This window comes from Cottoperca gobio, chromosome 20, assembly GCF_900634415.1.
Source record: "Cottoperca gobio chromosome 20, fCotGob3.1, whole genome shotgun sequence".
NCBI lineage: Eukaryota > Metazoa > Chordata > Actinopteri > Perciformes > Bovichtidae > Cottoperca > Cottoperca gobio.
The window spans coordinates 2,315,865-2,338,835 of NC_041374.1; the positions used below are offsets into that span (position 1 = coordinate 2,315,865).

General features: G+C 47.7%; 2 protein-coding genes across 5 annotated transcripts in view; both read left to right on the forward strand.

Moving 5' to 3' along the window:
- atp8a2 (ATPase phospholipid transporting 8A2) overlaps positions 1 to 8,281 on the forward strand; it is a 44,097-nt gene extending 35,816 nt beyond the window's left edge. The window contains exon 25 of the mRNA XM_029458224.1: positions 8,201 to 8,281. Within this exon, the coding sequence (XP_029314084.1) occupies positions 8,201 to 8,281 (81 nt within the window). The remainder of the gene's footprint in view (positions 1 to 8,200) is intronic.
- Positions 1,025 to 22,933, forward strand: boc (BOC cell adhesion associated, oncogene regulated). 4 transcript variants are annotated; one of them, XM_029458268.1, is made up of 18 exons: positions 1,025 to 1,323; positions 11,199 to 11,327; positions 11,915 to 12,187; positions 15,351 to 15,497; positions 16,230 to 16,373; positions 16,686 to 16,979; positions 17,705 to 17,980; positions 18,069 to 18,337; positions 18,421 to 18,586; positions 18,934 to 18,999; positions 19,298 to 19,507; positions 19,796 to 19,971; positions 20,073 to 20,295; positions 20,378 to 20,578; positions 20,664 to 20,875; positions 20,961 to 21,037; positions 21,379 to 21,527; positions 21,856 to 22,933. In XM_029458268.1, exons 2-18 carry the CDS (start codon positions 11,216 to 11,218, stop codon positions 22,023 to 22,025), a joined length of 3,165 nt encoding a protein of 1,054 aa, XP_029314128.1. In that variant the 5' UTR covers positions 1,025 to 1,323; positions 11,199 to 11,215; the 3' UTR covers positions 22,026 to 22,933. The 4 variants fall into 4 exon arrangements, with proteins under 4 accessions (XP_029314128.1, XP_029314127.1, XP_029314130.1 ...); XM_029458267.1 differs by having other exon boundaries at positions 1,026 to 1,323; positions 20,958 to 21,037; XM_029458270.1 differs by having other exon boundaries at positions 1,028 to 1,323; positions 20,393 to 20,578.
- Positions 22,934 to 22,971: the final 38 nt, after the last annotated feature.

Below are 22,971 nucleotides of genomic sequence, written 5' to 3' on the forward strand. Positions count from 1 at the left end.
TTCTCCTGTCTCTCTCTCTCTCTCTACTCTGAGTGCAGAGTGGCGCTAGTGTGAGGGAGGCACATACAAACAGAGCGCCGCTCGGTAGCAACAACACCAAAACATTGGCAGAGCTTGCAAAGTGCTGGCAAACTGCAGCACAACACTGGAAACACCCATGATTAATGACTCCTTGAAAACATCTTGACGCTGGAACTTCCTGCTGGGTGTTATGTGCAAAGTCAAAGGGATGTGGAGTGGATCATTGAAGACGCTTCAAACTGTGCCAACACACAAACACACGTTTACCTGAACAAGAGCAACAGGTGTTATAAAATGCCACAGCTTGCCAGTGAACAATGCTGGGGTGCAATAACCCCTCAGGTACATCATGGTGGGAGTTCCTGCGTTCACAGAGGCGAGACGCGGCCGGCTTCCCACCGTCGGACCCCCTATCAAACCCTGTGATCTGGGAATAGTCAGTTATTAATGAACTGGACAGGAACGGCTCTCCTCGTTTCAAAGTGTGCTGATTGAAGTGGAGAAGAGAATTCCAGAGCGAGAACAGGGGGGGGGGGGGGGGGTCGAGCTGTGATCACTGTAGTGTGTGTGTGTGTGTGTGTGTGTGTGTGTGTGTGTGTGTGTGTGTGTGTGTGTGTGTGTATGTGTGTGTTGCACAGTCCCGACTGGGCCCGTCCAGTTCACAACAACACAACACAACACTGCACAGCTGCACTGGAGGGCCTGCAGGCCTCAATGGAAGGGGGTCAATACAAACTCTGTGGGGACCAACGCATACCAAATCAGGGGGAACAGAGCAGGAGGAGGGGGAGGGGGCGCACTTTTCTCCTCCGGGACACCGTAGTTCTTAAGAAATAAAGTTTCTAGGAGTTTTTATTCTTAAAAATACTTGTATGTACTTCATAACTAGTGTTCCAGGTTTTAGTTTTACGCACAACCTCTGGAAAGTCCTCATGTGGTGTGTGTAGGGATCTGTCGGGGGGAGAAACGGCGGTGCAGTACCCAGCTCTGGGGTTTTGGGAGCCAGTTCCTATTGTTCAGATCCCTCCTCCTGCTTGGGAAGTGGGAGGACCCGAAAAGGCGTCGCAAAAGGGAGAATTGTTTGAGAGCTCAGTCATCCAAAAACGGCCTTTCAATGTGAGAACTTGGGGAGCCGAAGAAAATGTCGATGGCATCGCAGTAAATTACCAAAGCAGCGAGGCTTTAGAGGGAAAAGAGAAGTAAAAACTTTTGTTTTTTGGGACTTAAACTCATCGCAGAAGAGAAGCGAAGAGAAGATCGGTCGGTTTAAACGAGGTGTGAGCACCAAACAGAGAAGTTTTGGTAAGTTTGATCCCTTCATGCGGTCCATATGTTCCTGCGGTGTTACGCTTTGTATCAACATGTTTCACAAAGTTATAGAAACAAGTAGAAGTTTCTGTTGCGTGTTTGCAGCCCGACGGAAGTTTTACTAACTCAGTGTGTTACTTTATTTCCAGAGAGAATTACGATGTAGCTGTTAGACTACTACTACTTCTGGCTGGTGACTACTTTGATAGCCACATTTGTTTTGTTTTTTTCCATCCTATTAATGCACATACACTTTGCTCCAAGCTTTCTGTATCACATCTCTACTTTATCTGGGGGGCAGTGTGCTGTTTGGCTCTCGGGTTTTATAGTTACTTTTTTAATAAGAAGCGTTAACTTTGCTTTCGGACCTAGCCTGTTGTTGATTGGTTGAGCTGTGCGTCCATATTATCCAGAAGTGTTCCTTAATGTTCAGCCTCAGCCCGCACACTTCTCCAGTGCGATGCATGTATGTGTTGAAGAACTGGCCTTGTGTGACACGTTGCCGACATTCAAAGCTGTGATTTTAGACATTCGTGTGTGTTTTTTTTTAAGGGGAAATGTGTCTGCGTGTTGCAGGCCGCAGCCTATAGTCGCTCCCATAGGGTAACCAAAAACAGACCTGGAGAGCTGTGCCAGATTTACCCCCATATTATCATCGGGAGCGCAGCAGTGCAGGGCCAGCCTGGGAAACGGAAAGATGCAAATCACAGATGTTCTCAGAAAAGCTTCTTACTTTACGGGTTTACGTCTTAAAAATGGAAGTATACATCCACAAAATGATCTCCATATTTAGTTGTTGGCATATAGAAAAACCATAACAGCGCTACCTGAGTGCGTTTCTGTAATGCCTCACCCCCAAAGCAAAGTCTGGTGTCAGAATAACCCAATTAAAGCCTCCAATAAAGTTGACAGCTGCTCAGTGCAGCCAGGAATGCGCAGCCTCTGTGTCAGGAGTCTCTCCTGAGATCATCCTCTCATTCAGGTTTGATTTAATGAGAACATGTTTGTCTTAATCCCGGGGCTGCTAATGAGTGTTTGGCCCGGGGTGTCACTCACCGTGGGGGCCCGGTAGAGAGGCAGAGGAAGGGTGGGTGTGGGGGGTACACGGGACATGGCGGAGGCTTGCAGGAACAGCCGCAGGGGCTCAAGTTTCCAACCCCAGGTGTCGTTTTGTTATTTGGATTACATTTAGCCTCCGCGGCCTCGCATGGAGGAACCTCCTCGATTCAGCGACAGACATGGCATCAGACAAGAGGGCCCGATTGTTCCCCCTGAATCAATGTCACTTGGATTAAAAGTCGAAACGAATGGCCTGGCCCCCTCCAATTAGGCGCACAGTTTATAAGGGAATTAATTGGTCTCAGTAAAAAAGAGCCTCTTGTTGTTTGGTTGTTGTTGTTGATCATCTCTGGCAGTCGGGTGGATCAAAGTTGGACTAATTGATTCCAGTCTGATTATCTGCCTGTTTCTCACCCTGTTTGGCCCCCCCTTTCATTACTGATGTGGAACCAGGACAACTCTATTACAGTTCACAATCAATCGTGCAGCATGTGCAGCTTTTACATAATATGTCAACGCTATGCAGCACTGTAAGTTGTACATATGATGTATTCACTCTTTAACGCACACTTTAAATCCCTGTAGGAGTTTTATAATCTCTTTTAATCAGGATATGATACTGAAGGAAAAGCTTTCAGGGTGCATGGCCAAAACAACGTCTCCTCCCGCAACTATTTTGATCAATTAATAATTTTTAAAGCACATTTCTAACATCTAGCTTCATGAACATGAGGCTCTGCTGCTTTTCTATTCTAATATCATGTTTGTCTATACAGGACATTGTGATGAATGACGCACTTTCAGGCTGCTGGAAGTAGAAAGAAATATCATTTGAATATATTTGTATTTCATGTGATGCTATTTAACGTAGATCAGATGCAGAGAGTTTAGCCTCATTTTCAAGTCTTTTTGTACTGAAAATGTGCAAAGCTTCAGGCGAAAGAGACCTCTGCGTCAGGACAGGAAACTTTCTTTATTGTCTTTTGGTTACAGAGCTTAATATGTGTCAGAATTTAGGAGCCCTACTTGGTCTTACTGTTACCAGCTGGAGCTTTTTAAAACGAAGCTGGAGCTTTAAATGATATGGGATTGATCTTGGTTACCTGCCAAACATGTAGCCGAGACAAGTTTTCCAGCATTTGTCCAGACGCTGGTGGATAGTTTCATGCAGTCTATAGGAGCTGAGTTTTCATGTGTTGTCGCTTGTAAAGAGAAGTTACCGTGTGGATTTAGGTATGCAGCCAATAGAGTTAGTCCCTCGTATCTTTAGTTTGGTTTTGAGATGTACTCTGATGTATCGCCCCGTGATGTAGGGTTTAACTGGTGTGTTTTTTACATCTGGACTTTAGTTGGAGACGGTTTTCAAGATGTATTTCGAGATCGCGGTTCCATCAGGACTGCTGCTGCTGCTGCTCTGATGTCGACTCCCCCAGAGTTGAGTGTGGGGCTGGAAATCAGCATTGTTATTGTAAAGGGTGTAACATTGGCGTTAATTGACAAAGGAGGAAGAAAAAAAAAATCCTTCCTGAGGGCATGCTTTCATCTCTATGACATCGGGTACACTCATGCAGTCATAACAGCCTGCAGGCAGGATCTGAGGGCTCTTGCTGCACAGATGTGTGTGTGTGTGTGTGTGTGTGTGTGTGTGTGTGTGTGTGAGTGTTAGTTCCTGTCCAATCAGGATTATCTCTTTGCACTGGAATGTATTGCTGTCATTGTGGTCCTCACCTGCGAGCTCGTTTTGAGATTACTGCATTAGAAGAAGAGGAAAAGTGTGTGTGTGTGTGTGTGTGTGTGTGTGTGTGTGTGTTTTAGAAGAAAGGGGGAAGTTTACACTTAATGTTACCAAGTACATTTTCATAAACTAACGAGGAACACGCTCATCGCTAAATAAGGCGGCCTCGCGTCCCAGAGCTGGACATTAGTGGCCAGTTGACATTCGCTGCATTAGTCCTCCAGCGCTGACAGATTGGAGGCTCGGGCCTCGTGCCCCCCGGGAGGGTTTCTGTGTCCCAGTCAGACATCGGATAACCGGAGAGGGACACCTGGACCGGCAGGTGGCCGGGGTCCAGGGCCCTCCCCTGGGGTTGCATACCTCTCTCCTCTTCATCCTCCCCGTCAGCCAGGACCACAGACAGAGAGCAGGAGGAATGTGAGGGGGATAGTGAAGGAGAAAGTTCTGACAGAGAGTTGGAGAGCCTGATTTAAACCCAGTGAGATTATTGAGGCAGGCGAAGATACTTTGGACGTAAGGTAAGGAGAGCGTTTGGTTTCAAATAACATTAAGTTTATATCTGTATCTCATAACTCTAATCACGCTCTCACTTGTTGTCTCAACTGCCTAACGGGGATTATCCAAAGCCTTTAAACCAGCTGAGTTGATTTGTTCCACTACTTAAAGCAAAAGTTAAGAAGCTCTTGATTGGATAATGAAGTTACCCAAGCCATACTCTATCTCTCTCTTACTTACACACACACACACACACACACACACACACACACACACACACACACACACACACACACTGTGAGTCTGGAGTGAGTGCTGTTAGATCATTGATCAACTCCAGACTCGGGTAAGAAAGCCGTGTGTGTAGACAAATAGCCCTGTATGTGCAAAGCAGATATTTGGACAAAGATTAGGGGGTGTTATTACGAGCCAAAAACAACCCAGACGCTCCAACAGATCATTCACACACAGGCACAAGATTGCTCTCTGACGGGGGCTGTTCCATTCAGGCCGCGGTCAGTTCTCTCTCCCTGTCTCAATTGCACGCATTTTTTAAAAACGTGCGTCAATTTGGTTATCTTTATGAGACTTGCACAAGCTCTACCAGTTGGTTCTGGTGCACTGTAACTGGTTTTATACGCTGTAATATTAACTGCAGTGTGTACTCCTGTCTCGAGCATGTGTGAACGAAACAATAAAAGCATCAAGGAAACGTCAAGGAGTCCGGGTTCCAGAGCTTTAACCGATAATCAGATTTTAAAGTGTTGCCTCAGAGAGAACAAACTCATCATTGAAGAATGTGAAGCTGGCAGGAGAAGACATGATTCAACAGAATAAATCACCGGGCACCAGATTAGTACATTATTGGGCCCCCGAGGTTATCACAACTGTAATTTTCCATCGGCAGCGCTCCTCTCTTCTGTCCATGTGTGAGGTTTCATTTCATATTTCGGAGCGTATAATGCACATGCGTGGTTCTGAGTGACGGGACAAATGGTAGCTCTGGCACATCCACACATCCAGCTTGTGACACGGAGAGCTCTCTTTTGAAAGCAGCCTCCCCCCCAGCTGTTTCTCCTCTTTCAGCCCAGCGGCTTTCACTTTATAACCGTGGAGCAAAGCAGTCAAAGTCGGTTGCACCACCTCGAACCCAGTCGACGCCCCAAAGCCCTCGCTTTCTGTTTAATTTCCTGCCTCTTCTCCGTTTTCTAATTCCCCCCCTCCAATCTGTTTTCCCTATAACGTGCTCCTTCAGTCGTTCCATATAACTTTACAGCCGTTCTCCATTCCCTCATCCCTCTTTCCGTCTCTCTCTCTGCCTTATCTCAGTTTCCTAATGCCTCCTCGTATCTGTTTTTCATATAATATTTCACTCTCTCTGCTTTTCTCTTCTTTCCTTCATCTCCCACTGAGAGTTGCAGGGCCAGCCCCCCCCCCTCTCCTGGTTCCTGCTGAATAATGGGGAGAAATTGCTCTTGATTTATAATTGGTTCCATTCACTCTGATGCATGAGCTGCCAAAGGAGTTTGGGGCCCCTTTCACCCCCTCACATCCCTCCCCCCCCCCCCATCCCTGCCTCCCTCCCTACGATGCAGGAACACACAAGGAGCAGGCTGCAGATATGTACAGCTATGAAAGTCTATATTGTCATGCATATGGAGTAGATGTAGTTTATCTCTCGGGCCGGGGAGAAGTGGTAGTCTGTTTTTTTGCGTGTTGACATTTAGTGTTGGAAAAACGTCCTGAGGTCTGCATATTTATGTGCCTCTGTGAGTATACTTTTACCATGTAATAGGAGTTTGTGTGATTGCTTGCTTATGTATCATCAATTGTGTGTGTGTGTGTGTGTGTGTGTGTGTGTGTGTGAGTGAGAGTGCGGGAAAGAATAGTTGTGGGTAAATGAAATATGTAACTGCATGTGTGATGAGTACTGTGAAATCCTGGGTATTAGTTAGCTTTGCCAGTACTGTATGGGAATGATTATGTGTGTGTGTGTGTGTGTACTGGGACTCTTAATGTTCACTTAAAGCCTCTTAGAAAAACACACACACACACACACACACACACACACACACACACACACACACACACACACACTGTATGTTTTGTTTTTAAATATCTTGTTCTGTCCGACCAACAGTCCAGTAGCTCAGCCTCTAGCGAGTTATCCCGTCCATCATCCTCTTCTTGCATTCTACTTCTTTATTTTCTGCTTGCTGTCAATCATCCTTCTTTCCTCTCATCTATCTTTCATCCCTCCGTCCCTCCCTCCTGATTGGCTGACACCACCTACATCACAGTTTATCTATCTGGCTTCCGCTCCCTCAGCAGTGGTGATGATGGGATCCTGTTCCCATGGCCCTGGTGGGCACGCTGGCATCCCACACCAGGCAGAGGAATGCGGGTGGGTGTGTTCACCGTAGCACAGTAATTAGCTCTCCGTGGTTAATTCAACTTCGTTATCTAAATTATGCAAATGCCTCAATGCCTAATTGATTAGAACGCTTCTACACTTCTACATCGCGGGCCTGTCCAGATCCCTCTCGTTAATCCTCGAGACGCTCTGTAGCTCGTTAGTGTCGGTTCAGGGGGGGGGGGGGGGAAGGAGGGGTTGGACGGGCATATAGCTCGTTAATACTTTGTGAAGCGTGTGTGTGTGTGTGTGTGTGTATTATGAAGGAGGAGGGGGTAAACTCCCAACCTCGTTAGGGATGCTGTTTGATGTGTAATTTCTTGGCATGAGAAGGAGTGATGTCTCGAGTGGAGGGTTTGGAGCGGCCCCTCTCCACCTGTTGGGCAGAGACTTCATGCCAAGACGAGACTCCAGAAGGTTCTCTGTCCGAGAGATAGACGGGAACAGAGACGGCCGCATCCAACATTAACTCGATGATACCTGACGGACCTATTGGGACGGGATCATTATTTTCTTGATCAGAAAAGTAATATTGATCAATAATGCAAAAGAAATCCCCCCACGATCAGCTGTTCTCCTCTGTGTGGCTGACTTGCTGCTCTTTCCTTGTGTGATGGTCTGATGGTAACCCGGGTGTGCCCTCCTCGTCCTCCTCCTTTCAGCACTAACCCGGGCCAAAAGCAGAGACCAGCAAAACACATTGACTGGGTGAGGGGAAAATATGTTGGGACACTCAGCGACGCTCTCACACACGCTCTTTCAAACACACCCTCTCATTGACGAGGGCCTGCTCTCTCCTCCTGCTCGCCCGCCATTTGACATCCTCTCTATTAATTTGAGTCGCCGTTCTGCTTTCTCAGTCAACCTCTCCACCCACTGCCTCCATAAAGCCCCTTCACCCATCTCACATCAATCCATAAAGGCATTGAACCCCCCTTCTCCTCCCTGCCTCCCCAAACTCTCTACACACTACTCTCAAACCTCTTGGTCTTTGAGCCCCCCCCCCCCCCCCTTCTCTTTGGTCATTGAGCAGGGCCCATCAGCTCTTCCCCGGGCCCTTCAGAGTAGCGTCTCCCCTTTCTCCAGGGGTCCGCGGGGTCTTTGTCCGTGCGCCGGCTCACTGCTTTACAATGACTCTCCACTCTATTAAGGTGCGTTCTGCCTGTTAGCGTCGCCAGGGGCAACCGGCCTCCCGCATGGCAGCTATGCGGCATGGCATTGTGGGCCGCGGGCCCGAGCGGAGCAGTTGAACCCCCGGCACTCCTCACACTTGACACCGCATGTGTTTATCTAAAGGGGGGGCTTTGTGGGGTTTGGAGAACCTCGGAGGAGGAGGGGGGGGGGAGGGGGGCGGCACGGGGTGTAAAAAGACGTAAAACTGAGGGAGGGCAAGAGGAGTTTGGGAAGGTGATAAATATTCAACAGCTCAGCTCCTCAGAAGGAGTTACTACCCTGCTACCCCCCCCCCCCCCCCCCCCCCCCCACCACCTCCGCCCCTCCTGTGTGTCCTCTCCATGCCAGAAAGCAGATGGAATGTGAGAGCTCAGGGAGGTGGCTCCAGTCTGGTTTTATCCAATTAGCAGGGTTGTCAAAATGAATTTATCCACGGAGGCAGGGGGACAATGGGACTGGCAGTGGCCTGGGAGAACAGGGACCCCGGTGTCTTTACTTAGCACGCTCACAATGAACTCCTGTCAAGTGACTCCCCCACAACGACATATAAGGCACTCGCATACCTACACTCAGGATGCATGCCTCTCTCCTCGCCGTGCTCCTACTCCTCCTCCGCCATGATGAACACCTTGTTTAAGGCTGAGTCCAGGTCAGGTCGCAGGTTATTCACGACGAGTCCACGTCACAAGTCTTCATCACCAAAGTCGAGACGCTTTCAGGCCTCCGAGCGTTGACGCAGCCTTTGAACTGGCAGTAAAGCTGAATGTAACACTTACTGATGGAAACACTTTTTATGACATTGGCAAAGAGATTGTATTTAATGTGGACATCGTGGCCAATATCCGATCCACTTAATGAGGTCAGAGTTCGCACTGATGTCCCAAAGCAACCCATGTGTCGAATAAATGAATACGCAGTCGTGTCCAGGAGGGTTGAAATGTTCCAATACATGAGTTTCAGTACTTTAGTTTGTGTTTAATTATCATTCCAGCCCAGTAAGACTTTTTTTCTTTTTGGGTCAAGTCCCAAGTAAGTCAGATCTCACAGTAGTCAAGTGTCAGTTCCTCAACATGATTACACAAATAGATTCACTCCCCTATAATGATCCTTCTGAGAGAGTTCCCATCACTGCACCGTCACTGAAGTATGTCTTGATTCCACAAAGCTGCTCCCACAGCGTTGGCCTCGCAGCGTTGTTCCTCACGGGTGAGGCTGTAACACAACAGTCGCAGGAACACATTAACACGCACGCACATTCCCTCGGTTCTTAATTTAGGAAAGCTGTCTGTGTGTACGCTCTGGTTTTTATCAGACTCGCTGATGCGTAGGAGGCTCTTCTCCCTCGCTCTGTCTGTGACTTCTCTGGGAAGGATGGATGGAAAAAGTTGGACATGGATGTCAGGCCAACTTTTCATCTTGAGTCAGGGTATCCGCTAAGCAAACACAGGACCCAGCTGACTAATGAATCAGGCGGATAGACGGGCTCAGAGGAGTATGGCTGTTTTTTAGGGAGGGATGATGTACGAGGGGCCGTCTCATACTATCAAAGCTCCATGTCTGTCTCTTCTCCCGTCTCGCTGTCGCTACTTTTATTTGTGTGGGAAAGACTGATAGGAGGCAGGTAACAGGGTATCATTGGTGAAGTAGTGTGGTGTACGGTTAGCGACTCTCTCAGTTGGGACAGGTGCTCCATACAGATGTGTGTGTGTGTGTTTTATGGGCAGCTGTCCCGGGTTGTGTCCATACAGCGACCGGCCTCTGTAGCCGCAGACCTTCGGCTTTGCTTCCTGGTTCCACAACAGTTTGTTTGCTGAGTGAGCGCCACTCTGAGTGGGTGAATTAAAACTGTACATGCATAAAATAGTTTACACGCGTTCATAGTATACAATCAGAACGTAGCGGAGTAGCGTGTGGCCTAGGGTTGCAGTTAGTGGAGTCAACGGCTGTTTTTCCGTCGGCCCGCTGCTTTCTCATTTTTCAATAAATGTGCCAGGCGGCTAAACATTTTCACTGCTGCCATTAGATGATGAAGGTACACTGTAAGAGTTTCCATTCTCTTACTGTCCTGCTTTGGCCCTGTGTGTGTGTGTGTGTGTAGTCCCTAGTCTCTCTCAGCCTCATTAATCATCTCCTTGCCATAATAAGATCAGGACAAATATGTATGAGAAAGTTGTGCACTTCCATTTTAATGCAGCAGCAGGACAGTTTATGCTCTTGAGTGTGTGCATGTTCAGCGACATGATGTATACGAGAGAGAGAGAAGGAGAGTTTTGCAGAACCACCCTCCTCATCCTGACGGGAAGTTGTTAGTTTAACCTGACAGGAAAGAATTTGGGAAACTTGGCAGTAAGCGACAAGAGAGAGAGAAAAGCTCCCCTCTCTGCATTAACTGTTAAAAGACTGACCATTACCATATTCTTCTCCATTTTCCTCCCAATAATAAACTGCAACCATAATAAAAACTCCTCTCCTCCATCTCGCTGCCGTGATATATATTTCCATCCCCCCCCCCTCCGTCCTGCCTCTCATTAGTTGTTCTTTGTCCCGACTGCTGAATGCAGCCTGTGTGCTTCCCCTTCGCCTCTCCCCCTTCCTCCTCCTGGACCCTCTACCTGTATCGGTTACACCTGAGCGGGAAGGTGGAGGGGTCGGGTTACGGCCCGCAGAATGAGGGCGCCCCTTTGATGAGTGCAGGCTGGATGTGTGCGGGTACAGGCGGAGGAGATGGGGTCAGCAGTGAGATGGGGGCTGACAGAAAAGAAAGGCTTTATTTGTGTCTGGAGTTTGGCTGCTGAGGGTACCGCAGAGAGTGTGTGTGTGTGTGTGTGTGTGTGAGATAGAGAGCAGCTTATGAATCAAGATTGAGCGTTTAGATAGATGATGTATGTTTCCGAGCTTTGTTTTCTGTGTGCGTTTGTTTCAATCACAAGATAGTGGTTTATGCTGTACAGAGTCTGTAAATGACCCTCTGACCTTCCTCTGTGTGTGCTTCAGGGGGTAGTGTATGGAAGATGTCTGGAAAGAGAGACTGGACTCCGTGGATGAAAAAGAGAAGGGCTCCAGTGTTGTGCGCTCTGGGTGCAGTTCTGCTGTGCTGCCTGCAGGGCGGCGCCTCTCTCTCCGGTGAGTAACTGGTGAAAACCCTCATCTCTCAGTAACAATCTGCAGAAATCAAATGAAAGTTTCCATTTGTGTGCTTTCTGTCACTGTTTCAAATAGTTTATTACCGGCTTGATCTATGCTAGCTTTATGAATGCCTTTACATTAGTTTTTCCAAACACCTGGTGCAGGATAAGTCTTGCCAAGGACAAAATATTCTGGCTCAGTCACAGGGAGGGAGGGTTTTCTTTACGTGTCTTGGCAGCACAAGCAGCAGTTAATTTGAATGAACTGAAGAAGTGGGCAGTTTGCATGAGCCGAACGAGCCACCGTGCGTGACCTGAAAAAGAAAAGAAGTACTGTGCTGCAACGATTAGCCCACTAATTGATTAGTAGAGCCAAGGACAATTAATCAGCAACTATTTTGATAATTGACTAATTAAGAGAGAATTAGCTTCTTTCTTAGTATATGTGTTGACTTGGAGTTAAAGTAGTTGTTAATTGCAGCATAAATGAATTGTGTGCATGTGTAAAGAGACTCCCACTGCTGTAATCTGTGGAAGATGTCTTTTATATGCTGACTGATGAATTAGATTTGACTTTTTCCTCAGATGAAGTGCCTTTGTTCAGTGAAGAGCCCATGTCCGTGGTGCAGAAGCTGGGAGGCAGCGTGAATCTGCGCTGCAGCGCCCGACCCACCTCCGCTAACATCAGCTGGCGACTCAACGGCCTGGAGCTGCTGGACGGATATTTGGGTGTAGTGCTGGGGCCCAACAGCCTGTTCATCCCCACACTCTCCAACATGACGGTGGGCAGATACCAGTGTGTGGCCAGCACCGGCGCAGGATCCCTGGCCAGTGTGCCTGCTAACGTCACTGCTGCCAGTGAGTAGCCACCCACACAAAGCCAGGACACATAAACACACACACACACACACACACACACACACACACACACACACACACACACACACACACAGGCCCCTTTTTTGGTTTGTCAGAGTATCCAAAGAACGCCTTTGACTTCATTTTCTTCGAGTAAAACAAAAACAGTGAAGGGGTGGTATTTGTTTGCTTAAAGATCTTCACCAACACACTGTAAACCTTGTACTTTTCCACTGCTGCGAGTTTAAGTCTTACCAACTACACTTGTGGTCACGGTGAGAAACTGTTGCACATCACTGATAATACCTCCAGATAGTCGGGCAGTGTTTAGTCTGTGCAGTTTGATACAACAGCTGGCTTCATGGAGTGTCATCGACCTCATGGAGTTAAAGTGAATTATTCTCACTGCTGACATTTTGAGTGTGCTGGTCTGAGTGTGTGTGGTGTTATATTTGATATGCATCATGGGAGTGAGAGGCGGCCTGAAGCTGTAACTTGAGCCGGAGGAATGGAGGGGACCCAGGTGCCGGGGACCAGGACTCCAGCCTGGGGGCCCCCTGCTTCTATCGGCCCCTCTGCTCCACACAACACCACATTCCTCTCCACAGGGCCCGACAGCAGGGCTCGCCAAAAATTATGGCCCCGTAATTGGGTAGAGGGCTGGGGGGGGAGATGAGAGTGTGTGTGTGTGTGTGTGTGTGTGTGTGTGTGTGTGTGTGTGTGTGTGAGGGGTTGGACAGAGCTTATGCCTCAATAGAACACACCATTAGGTACAAAGCGTGTGCTGTTAACTGTATTGTTTTACATGTAGAGATGTGATGCATGAGGCTGCCATCGCTGGAGAAACTGGAGGAGTTTTAGACCAGTCGAGACAAGATCCTCACACAAGATGAGACGTGATGTCACATTCTCTGTCTCCCCGAAGGCCTCCATAACCTCACACATGCACACATCTCTCACTCCTCACCCTGTCACTTTCTCTCCTCTCTTGCCTCCTTTCATTATCTTTCACTTTCCCTCTTTTGTCATCGTCCCCTCCATGTTTTTTATTATATTTTTCCTCTTCTTCTCCAAGCATGCACAAAGGCCGTAAAAGTTATTGATAGTTCAAATAGTGGATGAATCATGTTGCGATAACCACATGTGGAGCCAGACTGTTCGCCCTGCCTCCCCCCCCCTAAAAACCTCTCTAATTTAATAACGGTCCCTCCTCAGCCACCCCCAAACCGCCTTAAGGAATTGCTCCACGGGGAGTGTGTACGTGCCTGCCTCTCCATGTGAGCTCTCTTAGTTGTACGCACATGTTTTTTGTGATAGGTTGATTCCAGACGCTCCTCGCTATCCGACTCTGAAGGATCTGGCAGAAGTTAAAAGCTCCTCACTTGAATTCTTGTGCAGACAATGACCTCCCCTTCGTGCTGCAGAAAACAGAGACATGTATCCACGCAACATGAACGCACAACACGTTGCACAAACACGTTATAATTCAGACACACACACACACAGGCCTCTTGCTGCTACACATAAAGATGATGAATGCACTGTCTCTCTAGAAATATTTGAGTCTGCCTTGCCAAGCGAGCGCTGGTGCGGGAGGTCTGCTTCACTTTATGAATACCATCAATCCTCCATCGCTGCAGGACGCGCACACACGTATGCACCTGAGAGGCACCCATGCGGGGTTCTTCCTGTGAAGAATGTGGAGCTGTGGGGGGGGTTAAAAGGTGTAACTGGAGGAATTTGGTAGAAGCAGGCGGGAGGAGGAAGGTGGGATGGGTAGATATGAGGAGGAGGCGGGGGCGGGGGGGGTGGCTGTAAAAACAGCACCTGATTGATTTAACAAATGGAGCGCCACAAGGTCCCTCCTTAAGGCCTGTCCCCCCCCCTCAACACACACACATCGCTTAGTTTGACATGTCCTGGCTGGGATTCTCATCTTCAAGAGCTGAGACAGTTGTAGAGGGAGTTGTGTTTTAGTGTGTGTGTGTGTGTGTGTGTGTGTGTGTCTGCCATTAAAGCTCCCCAGACACAGACATGGGGTCAGATCCAACATGCATGGTGACTGAATCAGTGTCCTGCAGTGAAGGTGTTTGTTCAGTGCGTTGAGTAAATCACTGCGTCCCTATCAGTAGACGCCCCGACCTTAACTAAACCTGACTTATTGAATTAGAGCTGCATACGGCGTGTCATCAGCTGTTCGTACCAGCAGCTTGGTGTTCATGGCAGAGAGAGCGACTGGTCCAAGAAAAACACCCCAGTTATAGCACCTCTGGAAGGAATGGAGAGAGGCCATGTTTGTTAAGAATAAATCAACAAAGGCTGGTGGACGTTTAATTAGGTTCCTGCAGAAGTTTTATTTATCTTTCATTTCGCTGCTCGACTCCTTCATGACAAACTTCTCCAGTTGCTGCTTTGCTTCCTGTGCTGCTCCCTTTAGGCTCTTTTTAGTTTGACTCTGCTACAAATCTATGAAATGGCAGCATCCCCCCCCCCCCCCCCCTGCTGAGAGTTTTGTGGGTTTTTCTTTTTCCCCCCCGGCTTCTCAAGAGCAGGGTTTTGCCGTATCCTCCCAAACCCGAACTAGATATCTTTTTTTGAAACTCTATAGGATGGACACCTCAACTTTGACCCCGTGGACTCCAGGCCGCTCAGGCGGGGGGGGGGGTGAGAGGGGGTTTAGGAGGTCAGAGGTCACATGAGTGTCTGTGCTGTGCAGACTGTGTGTCTGCGGGACACAGTCGCAGCACATGGCCCCCAGTAATCCCACGCCAACCATTTCCCACAGAATCTGAACCGACTCCAGTCCCAGTATAATGTCTGACATGATTAATGGCACCTACTCGAATGGGACAGACGCCATTAGGCTTTGGACTTATCCAAACGTGACATTAATTGAGTAAAACTGAAAAATTAGCTTGAGATATAAAACTGCTGCGACTTAAAGGAGATCATGTTAAGACGAGAGGAGGTTTTGTTTCAAAGAGAAGGCACGTTGAAGTGTTGTGAATGTGGTTTCCATACAATGGGGACGCCCAGTATGGAACCAGCAGAGTTAATATAGAGTTTATTGCAGATGTGATTTGCTCCTTGTGTTAGGATGATGGCGTGTGTTGAAGTGATGTGACGGCGCTGACTTTTCTCCCTCGTCTCGTGTGTGTTTCAGAGCTGCGGGACTTCGAGCCCGATGACCAGCAGGAGATTGAGGTCGACGAAGGCAACACGGCTGTTATTGAATGTCACCTCCCTGAAAGCCAGCCCAAGGCGCAGGTCCGCTACAGTGTCAAGCAGGAGTGGCTGGAAACATCCAAAGGTACTGAGTTGCGTCACTTCATCGGGATCATCGCTCCCTACTTCCCTCTTAATTCTCATACTATCTTCATAGTTTACCGGAATACTATAATCCTGCTATCCGGCCCATTATAAAACTGGCGATAAGGCTATTATCTTGAGAATGTTGAAACATGGGAATGCAGTTGTTTATTTGTCAAACTATTTACTTCTAAGTTGCCTGGAAGAGAAGAAAAGCTCCAGTGGTTTGTGGCTGGTGTGCTGATGATGCCTGGGAGCTGTAGGTACTGATATCTGCAGCTTATCTGTGAGGAAATGAATACCACATTGACGAGCAGTCCCTGATTGTTCTCAGGCAGACTCTGGGGCGCCACCTAGTGGTCCCTGCTGACGGTGCTAACATGCGCTGGAATGGCACAGAGTACTCATGTTACAAGTGTTTCACAATATGGACTCGATTCCTCTGCGGTTTCTCTTTGTCTTGGTGCTGTTCTTGTATTTTCTTGTACATTTCCTCAAACAGATGCTTGATATGTATTAAATGAATATGTTGAGCCTAATCTTTTGTTACAGTATTGCTTACCCAGCACATTGTCCTCTGCGACTTTAACCTTTTAATAATATATATTAGGGCCTCAACTGACGGTTATATTTATCAATTAATCTGACAAGTTCTTTCTAGATGAAGCGATAGAAATGTAAATCCCAGTTTCTCAAAGTGATGCCTTAAATTATTATTATTTATTTTCTGCAGGGAACTACCTCATCATGCCGTCAGGGAACCTGCAGATAGCCAACGCCACGCACGACGACGAGGGGCCGTACAAGTGTGCTGCCTACAACCCCATCACTCAGGAGGTCAAAACATCCTCCTCTGCTGGCCGCCTGCGTATACGCCGTGAGTCGTCACCTCCAGCGCTGATGTTGAGACGCAACACAAGTGTTTTCCTGAGCGTTACAAGTCATACTGAAATATTTATCAGAAGGGACATCATTAGAGATGGTTACTGTGCACACGTGTGGTGCACGTTTGTAAGTTTTATCATCTGATCTTGACGAGACACTTTTAGTCGTATGTGATGGTGTGCAACACGTTCTTAGACTTCACATGGATGTAATGTTTGCCACGTCGTGCATAAAGCAAATTAAAAAAATGCTTTTTCACCTCGTATTGTCAAAGTATTCATCCCCTGACTGTCATCGGTTCCAGGCTCCACCTCCGAAGCAGCTCGCATCATTTACCCACCGGCGTCTCGCTCCATCATGGTGACCAAAGGCCAGCGGCTGGTGTTGGAGTGCGTGGCCAGTGGCATCCCCACTCCGCAGGTCATATGGGCAAAAGATGGGCAGGAGCTGCATTCCCATAACAACACGCGCTTCCTGCTCAGCAACCTGCTGATCGACGCGGTGGGCGAGTCAGATTCGGGCACTTACATCTGCAGAGCGGACAACGGCATCGGCTCGGCTAGCTCTGCAACGGTGCTTTATGACGTACAAGTGTTCGGTGAGTCAAGTAAAAGTTGTTTTGGCCGCTTTGGCCTTTTTATATGTTTTGTTTTAATAAACACCATGAACTCAGATTCCCGTAAAGGTGCGTAGTGAACTGAGTTAGTTCATTTGACTTTTTTTCCTGGATTTATTAATTAGACTGACTCCTGTTTGGCGGACAGAGAGGACAGGGCTCTGTGTGTGTGCGTGTGTGTGTGCGTGCAGTCATGTGTGAGACGCATCTAAGCCTGGACGGCGTTGTGTAAGAAAAAGTTTGTGGAGACAGAGCTCTCTATTCTGTAGCGGGACTTGATTGAGTATGTCTAGGTTATGGATGACTGTTTTTACAGTGATTTTGTGTGTGTGTGTGTGTGTGTGTGTGTGTGTGTGTGTTGTGGGCATGTCTCTCTGCAGCTGGCTCTAATTAAAGCCAGAAAGCTGCTGTAGCTGTTATGAGCTCCGTCTTTCCCTGATTCACAAGCAGCCAACCATCAACTCGCCTGCCTGGCTCTATACCCCTCTGCCATACAGCCTTTATTCACACACACGTGCTCATACACGTGACATCGTTGGAGCTTAAACTTAAAGTAAAACAAAAAAAGTTGTAATTTATAGAATAACGGCCATTTTCTGTACGAATTATCGACTCTAATGACAATAATCACACCTTCGCACACGTAAACATTCAGACGACACAGAAGGTTAGAACCAGCTTTTTAACTTCGTCTCTGTGTCCTCCAGAGCCTCCTCGGGTGACGGTGGAGCTGCAGGGACAGCAGGAGGTGGTGTACGGGGAGACTGTGCGCATCACCTGCCAGGCCCGCGGTAAACCCACTCCCTCAGTGATGTGGCTTCACAACGCCCGGCCCCTCGCACCGTCTCCTCGCCACCGCCTGACCTCCCAGTTCCTGCGTGTCTCCAAAGTGGGCCCTCAGGACGACGGACTGTACCAATGCATGGCTGAGAACGGGGTGGGCAGCTCACAGGCCTCCACTCGCCTCATCACAGTATCAACCGGTAAGTCAGATAGGTTGGTAGTTTGTTAGGAATGTGGTTCTATCATGTGGCAGCAGATTTACATGATGTACCTTTTTCTTCTTTCTAGGGATTTCATCCAGGGGGAAGCTGCCTGCAATCTATCGGCCGCTCAGCCCAGACAAGGTGCTGAGGGAGCAGCCGCCTGTGAGGTCCGGGGCCGCGGGTGCCATGTTGCCTCTTGACTGCTCTGAGCTGCCGGGACAGATACTGCCTGCAGACGCCCCCATCATCCTCAGCCAGCCACGCACGGGCAAAGCTGACTACTATGAACTCACCTGGAGGCCGCGGCATGAGCGAGGAGTCCCTGTGCTGGAGTATATGGTCAAATACAGAAAGGTACGGCAGTCAGTTCACTGCATTCTGTTAAAATACAAGAACGATATTATCTTTTAGTCTTAACACCCCCCTCTGTCCCTCAGGTGGGAGACCCTCTTGCAGACTGGACCTGCAGCAGTATCTCAGGCGCCCTCCACAAGCTGACTCTGGCCAAGCTGCAGCCAGACAGCCTCTATGAGGTTGAGATGGCTGCCAAGAACTGTGCAGGTTTGGGACAACCTGCTATGATGACCTTCAGAACTGGCAAAGGTAAAAAAACACTGTGAATGTTAGCGTTGTCAATGAGAGCAAGTTAGCATTAAGTTAGCCAATACGGGAGTGAATTCTCTCTCGTATCCAGCAGGGGGCTCCACTGGTGGCAAAAATAAGTCCGATTGTATAGAAGTCTATGAGAAAATCACTCACTTGATTTATTACTCTGTAAACATTTTCCTGACAAGTTTATTGTCTCAATGGCGACATGATGTTCATGTTGTAACTTATGTCACTTGTTGGTTGTTAAAGTGATATTTCTGCCTTTAGAGGAGAATTTAATCAAACGGTAACGTGGTTCAAAAGGCAGCTCCTTCATTTAAACTCTGATCTTCTGTCTTCAGGTCGCAGAGGTCTTGGGCAAATCGACCCACCGAAAACTCCCGCTGTTCCTTCACCAAGCCTCTCCCGTAAGCATCCCTGCACCTCACCACCGCCCTTTGCAAACTCTACCTCCTACTAACTACACTAACTATAAAAAAGCACTTCTACTAAAATAACTGTAACATGCTATTGTTTTCCAGCAAGAACTTCTAACCATTCTCCTTTTGACTAACATGGAAACTTCTCAATCTCTTTTTCCCCTTCCGTCTGAAGGATGAGCTCTCAGTAAGTGCTGAATGTGCTGTGCTTCCCCTCCACCCTCATAATTACAGAATGTTGTCTGGGAGTTTATGTCCTCTATCTGACACCGTTCCTCCTCCGCAGCTCCCGAAGCCCCTGACAAGCCCACAGTCTCCACGGCAACGGAGACGTCTGCGTACGTGACTTGGATTCCTCGCGGTAACCGTGGTTTCCCCATCCAGTCGTTTCGGGTGGAGTACAAGAAGGTGAAGAAGGCAGGAGAGGATTGGGTGACGGCGGTGGAAAACATACCCCCCTCGCGGCTCTCTGTGGAGATCACAGGCCTGGAGAAAGGTCGGCCATCTTCTTTAAATGGTGTTATTATTCACAGCGGTTTATTCTGAGTTGGGGGGGGAAGAAGGATGTTGTAACGTATAATTACAGCGATGATGTCCTGCATCATTACGTTCCCACGGTCCTGTAAATCATCAGCATAACGAGTGTTGTTTCAGTCTTTACTGCCATCAATCTAAACCATAACCGAGTGATGTGAAGACAATCAGTCAACGCAATATAGAGATAATTCTAGGCAGCTTGTAGCCCCCGGAGACTCGTTACTAATGGTTACCCTTCTCCCTGTAGGAACGTCCTACAAGTTTCGCGTTGTGGCGGTGAATGTAATCGGTTCCAGTCCTCCCAGTGCCCCTTCGAAGGCCTACACAGTGGTGGGCGGGAGGACCCATGAACGGCCTGTTGATGGACCCTACATCACCTACAATGAAGCCATCAACGAGACGACCATCATTCTCAAATGGACGGTGAGTGACTGGAAGAAAACAACTAATAATCGGGACATGTATACGTACAATAAACCTTTTGAGTTCATGGTCACTGCAACACGATGTATGTCCCTCAACAGTACACTCCCGTAAACAACACGCCCATCTACGGTTTCTACATCTACTACCGGCCGACAGACAGCGATAACGACAGCGACTATAAGAAGGACGTGGTGGAGGGAGACAGATACTGGCACTCCATCACTGACCTCCAGCCGGAGACCGCCTACGACATCAAGATGCAGAGCTTCAACGAGAAGGGAGAGAGTGAGTTTGGCAACGTGGTGATCCTTGAAACGAAAGGTGAGGTCACATTTTTTTTAGGGGGGGGGGGAAATGTAGCTGTTGCATCCACTTACCTATCAGAGCTTTCCTTTTCTAACAGATCTTTACTCCTCAGCTCGTCCTAATTACCAGCGACCTTCTCCATCGCAGCCCCCGGATGAGCCGATGGGACAGCCCAGCGGGCTCGTGCCTCGGCCCGGCGACCTCCCCTACCTCATCGTTGGTATTGCCCTGGGATCCTTTGTCTTCATCATTGTTGCCTTCATCCCCTTCTGCCTTTGGAGGGCTTGGGCCAAGCAGAGTGAGTGCTCCTCGCGCTTCCTCTTTGCAGTCACTCGTGTAGTTGCCTCTGCGTTTGTGTAATTCTCTCGTCGTGCTCGTTTCAGAGCAAACGTCCGACTTGTGTTTTCCCGCCGTGGCCGTCCCTGTGTCGTCGTGCCAGTACACCATGGTTCCCCTCCAGGGTCTTACCCTGGTTGGCCGCTGCCCACTGGACAGCCACATGACGGTGCCACACGGCATCTACCCTGTGAATGGAGAATGCCCCCCGAACGGCAAACCTCACTACCCCACACACTGCCTGGCAGGGCTGCAGCAGGTAAACGCTTTTCTCTGTAGGTTAATGAGATGTTCACGTTAGGTTGTGAATATATGATCTATATGCATTTGTTTTTTTCCAGGAGGAGGTGGACTGTGATATGGAGTGTGACACGTTGTTGCCACTGGCAAACGGACATCTGCCCGTTTACCACTACTCCAGGTACATTTACACATGACACTGTTATTACCTGAGCGAGTCCATAGCACAGAAAATAAATACATTTTGGTAACAGATTAAACTACCACAACTTCTACAAAGCCAAAGCGGTACGTTAGCGGAGCAGCAGCTTCAGCGCTTCCACACAGAATGCGTTCAGGTGCAGTATTGAGTGTAGGTCATCCGTGTACTGGCAGCCCAAAACACAATCCCAATGTGAAAGTGAAGAAATGGACTTCAAATGTACTAAACCCGAGCTGTATACCAATGTGCTTGTCATTTGAAAAGAATCACAAGTCGCAGCTCTAATATATAAACTTTTTGTTCCCCCTTGTCTCCCTTAGTGGTCCAGATCATCATGAACAGAGTTGCTGTCCTGATGACTCCACTCTTCAGCTCCTCAACTCTTCCCAGCAGCACCTCGGTTCACAGGAGCTGGGAAGTGATGGCATCTTCTATGGTGAAGATAAATCTGAGGATGACATCACTTACAGTACGTGTGGATTCTTTCGTTTGTTGACTGTAATAAACTTATGTAATGCAGCTTTTTATATGCGATGATCTTGCAATGCGTACGTCCTTTATGCATTTTAAGGAATTGTATAGTTACAGAGCGCAGAAAGAGAGACTGTGTTGAGAATATAGTTGATCCAAGTCAGAGGATACATTATACCAATAAAAAGAACGACACGCTGGTGGAATACAGACCCACACACGATCGTCTTAGTTATCACATTCATCATCTTTTAACCAATTCCTTGTAAATTGTTTTATTATTGCGGTTTATCTTTATTTCTCTCGCTCCCTCCTCCTCTCTGTAGAGCCGGCGTCCTTTCCTCTTCTCTCTCTCGAAGACGAAGGGATTTTCACCACGCCGTCTTCAGCGGCCACAACACCACAATCCCAAGATGGAACAATACAGGAAGTGAACATCCTCCCAAATGAAGCGTCCCCTGAGGACGAGGGGACCGCCAACACAACGGACGCATAAGAGACTGTTCGCGCAAACGGAAGAAAACAAGAGAAAATATTTATTTTTGTATCACAGATATTTATATATTTATGCTTTTGTACATACGTGTCTGATTATACTGTATATAAGGTTATTTTCACATTGAAAAAGGCTCTTGCTGAACTCTGTCTGCATTTCCTGAGGAGGGAAATAGGTTTGAGACGTATTCCTTGTGTGAAGATCAGTCGGGACCTTAAGTCTGCAGGGGATTCCTCTCAGTTCAGCACTTCATGTCCAGACCCTCCTCACTCCTCGCGTCATTCCTCACAGGTATCCTCCATCCTGAATGTTTAGACCTTTAGGTGCTTCACTTTATGTACAACAAAGGGACCATTCAAAGTAGTCTGATGCTGTAATTATGAGGCGCTTCATTGCTCTTTAGTTCTGTTGCTTTTAGTTACGTTTTCCAGATCCAACTATCTGCCATTTTGTATAGCAATAACATGTATTATGCTTTGTTCATCATTAACAAACTATTAACGAGTGTATGCAACATAAACCATTCTGTTTCAGTAGTGTACAAGAGATTATATATTGTATAGTTTATTTATTTTTTTGATTTGATGTTTTTTTTTAAATCACTGAATGGGAGAGATTCTGGAAAATATCTTAAACTCAGTCATTGATAAGCTGAACTTTATACTGCAACCACTTCTGTGTTTACTCATTTGCTGGTTACTAAACGACTGCCAGGTGAGGGCGCTGTGACAGGTGTGTCAGTATTATTCCTCCCTCACAGGTCGGTGCAGAAGTATTAGTCTTTGCCAGAGACATCTGCAATCAATATGAAGGAGATCCTGAATCTACACTCCTCTTATCAGTGTAGCCGTTCTGTGGTTGCACATGCTGGAGCACTATTGCATGTAAATAAAAGCTTATGAAATTGACAAGTGTTTCTTTTGTATCTTTTCAATCTTGGTAGTTT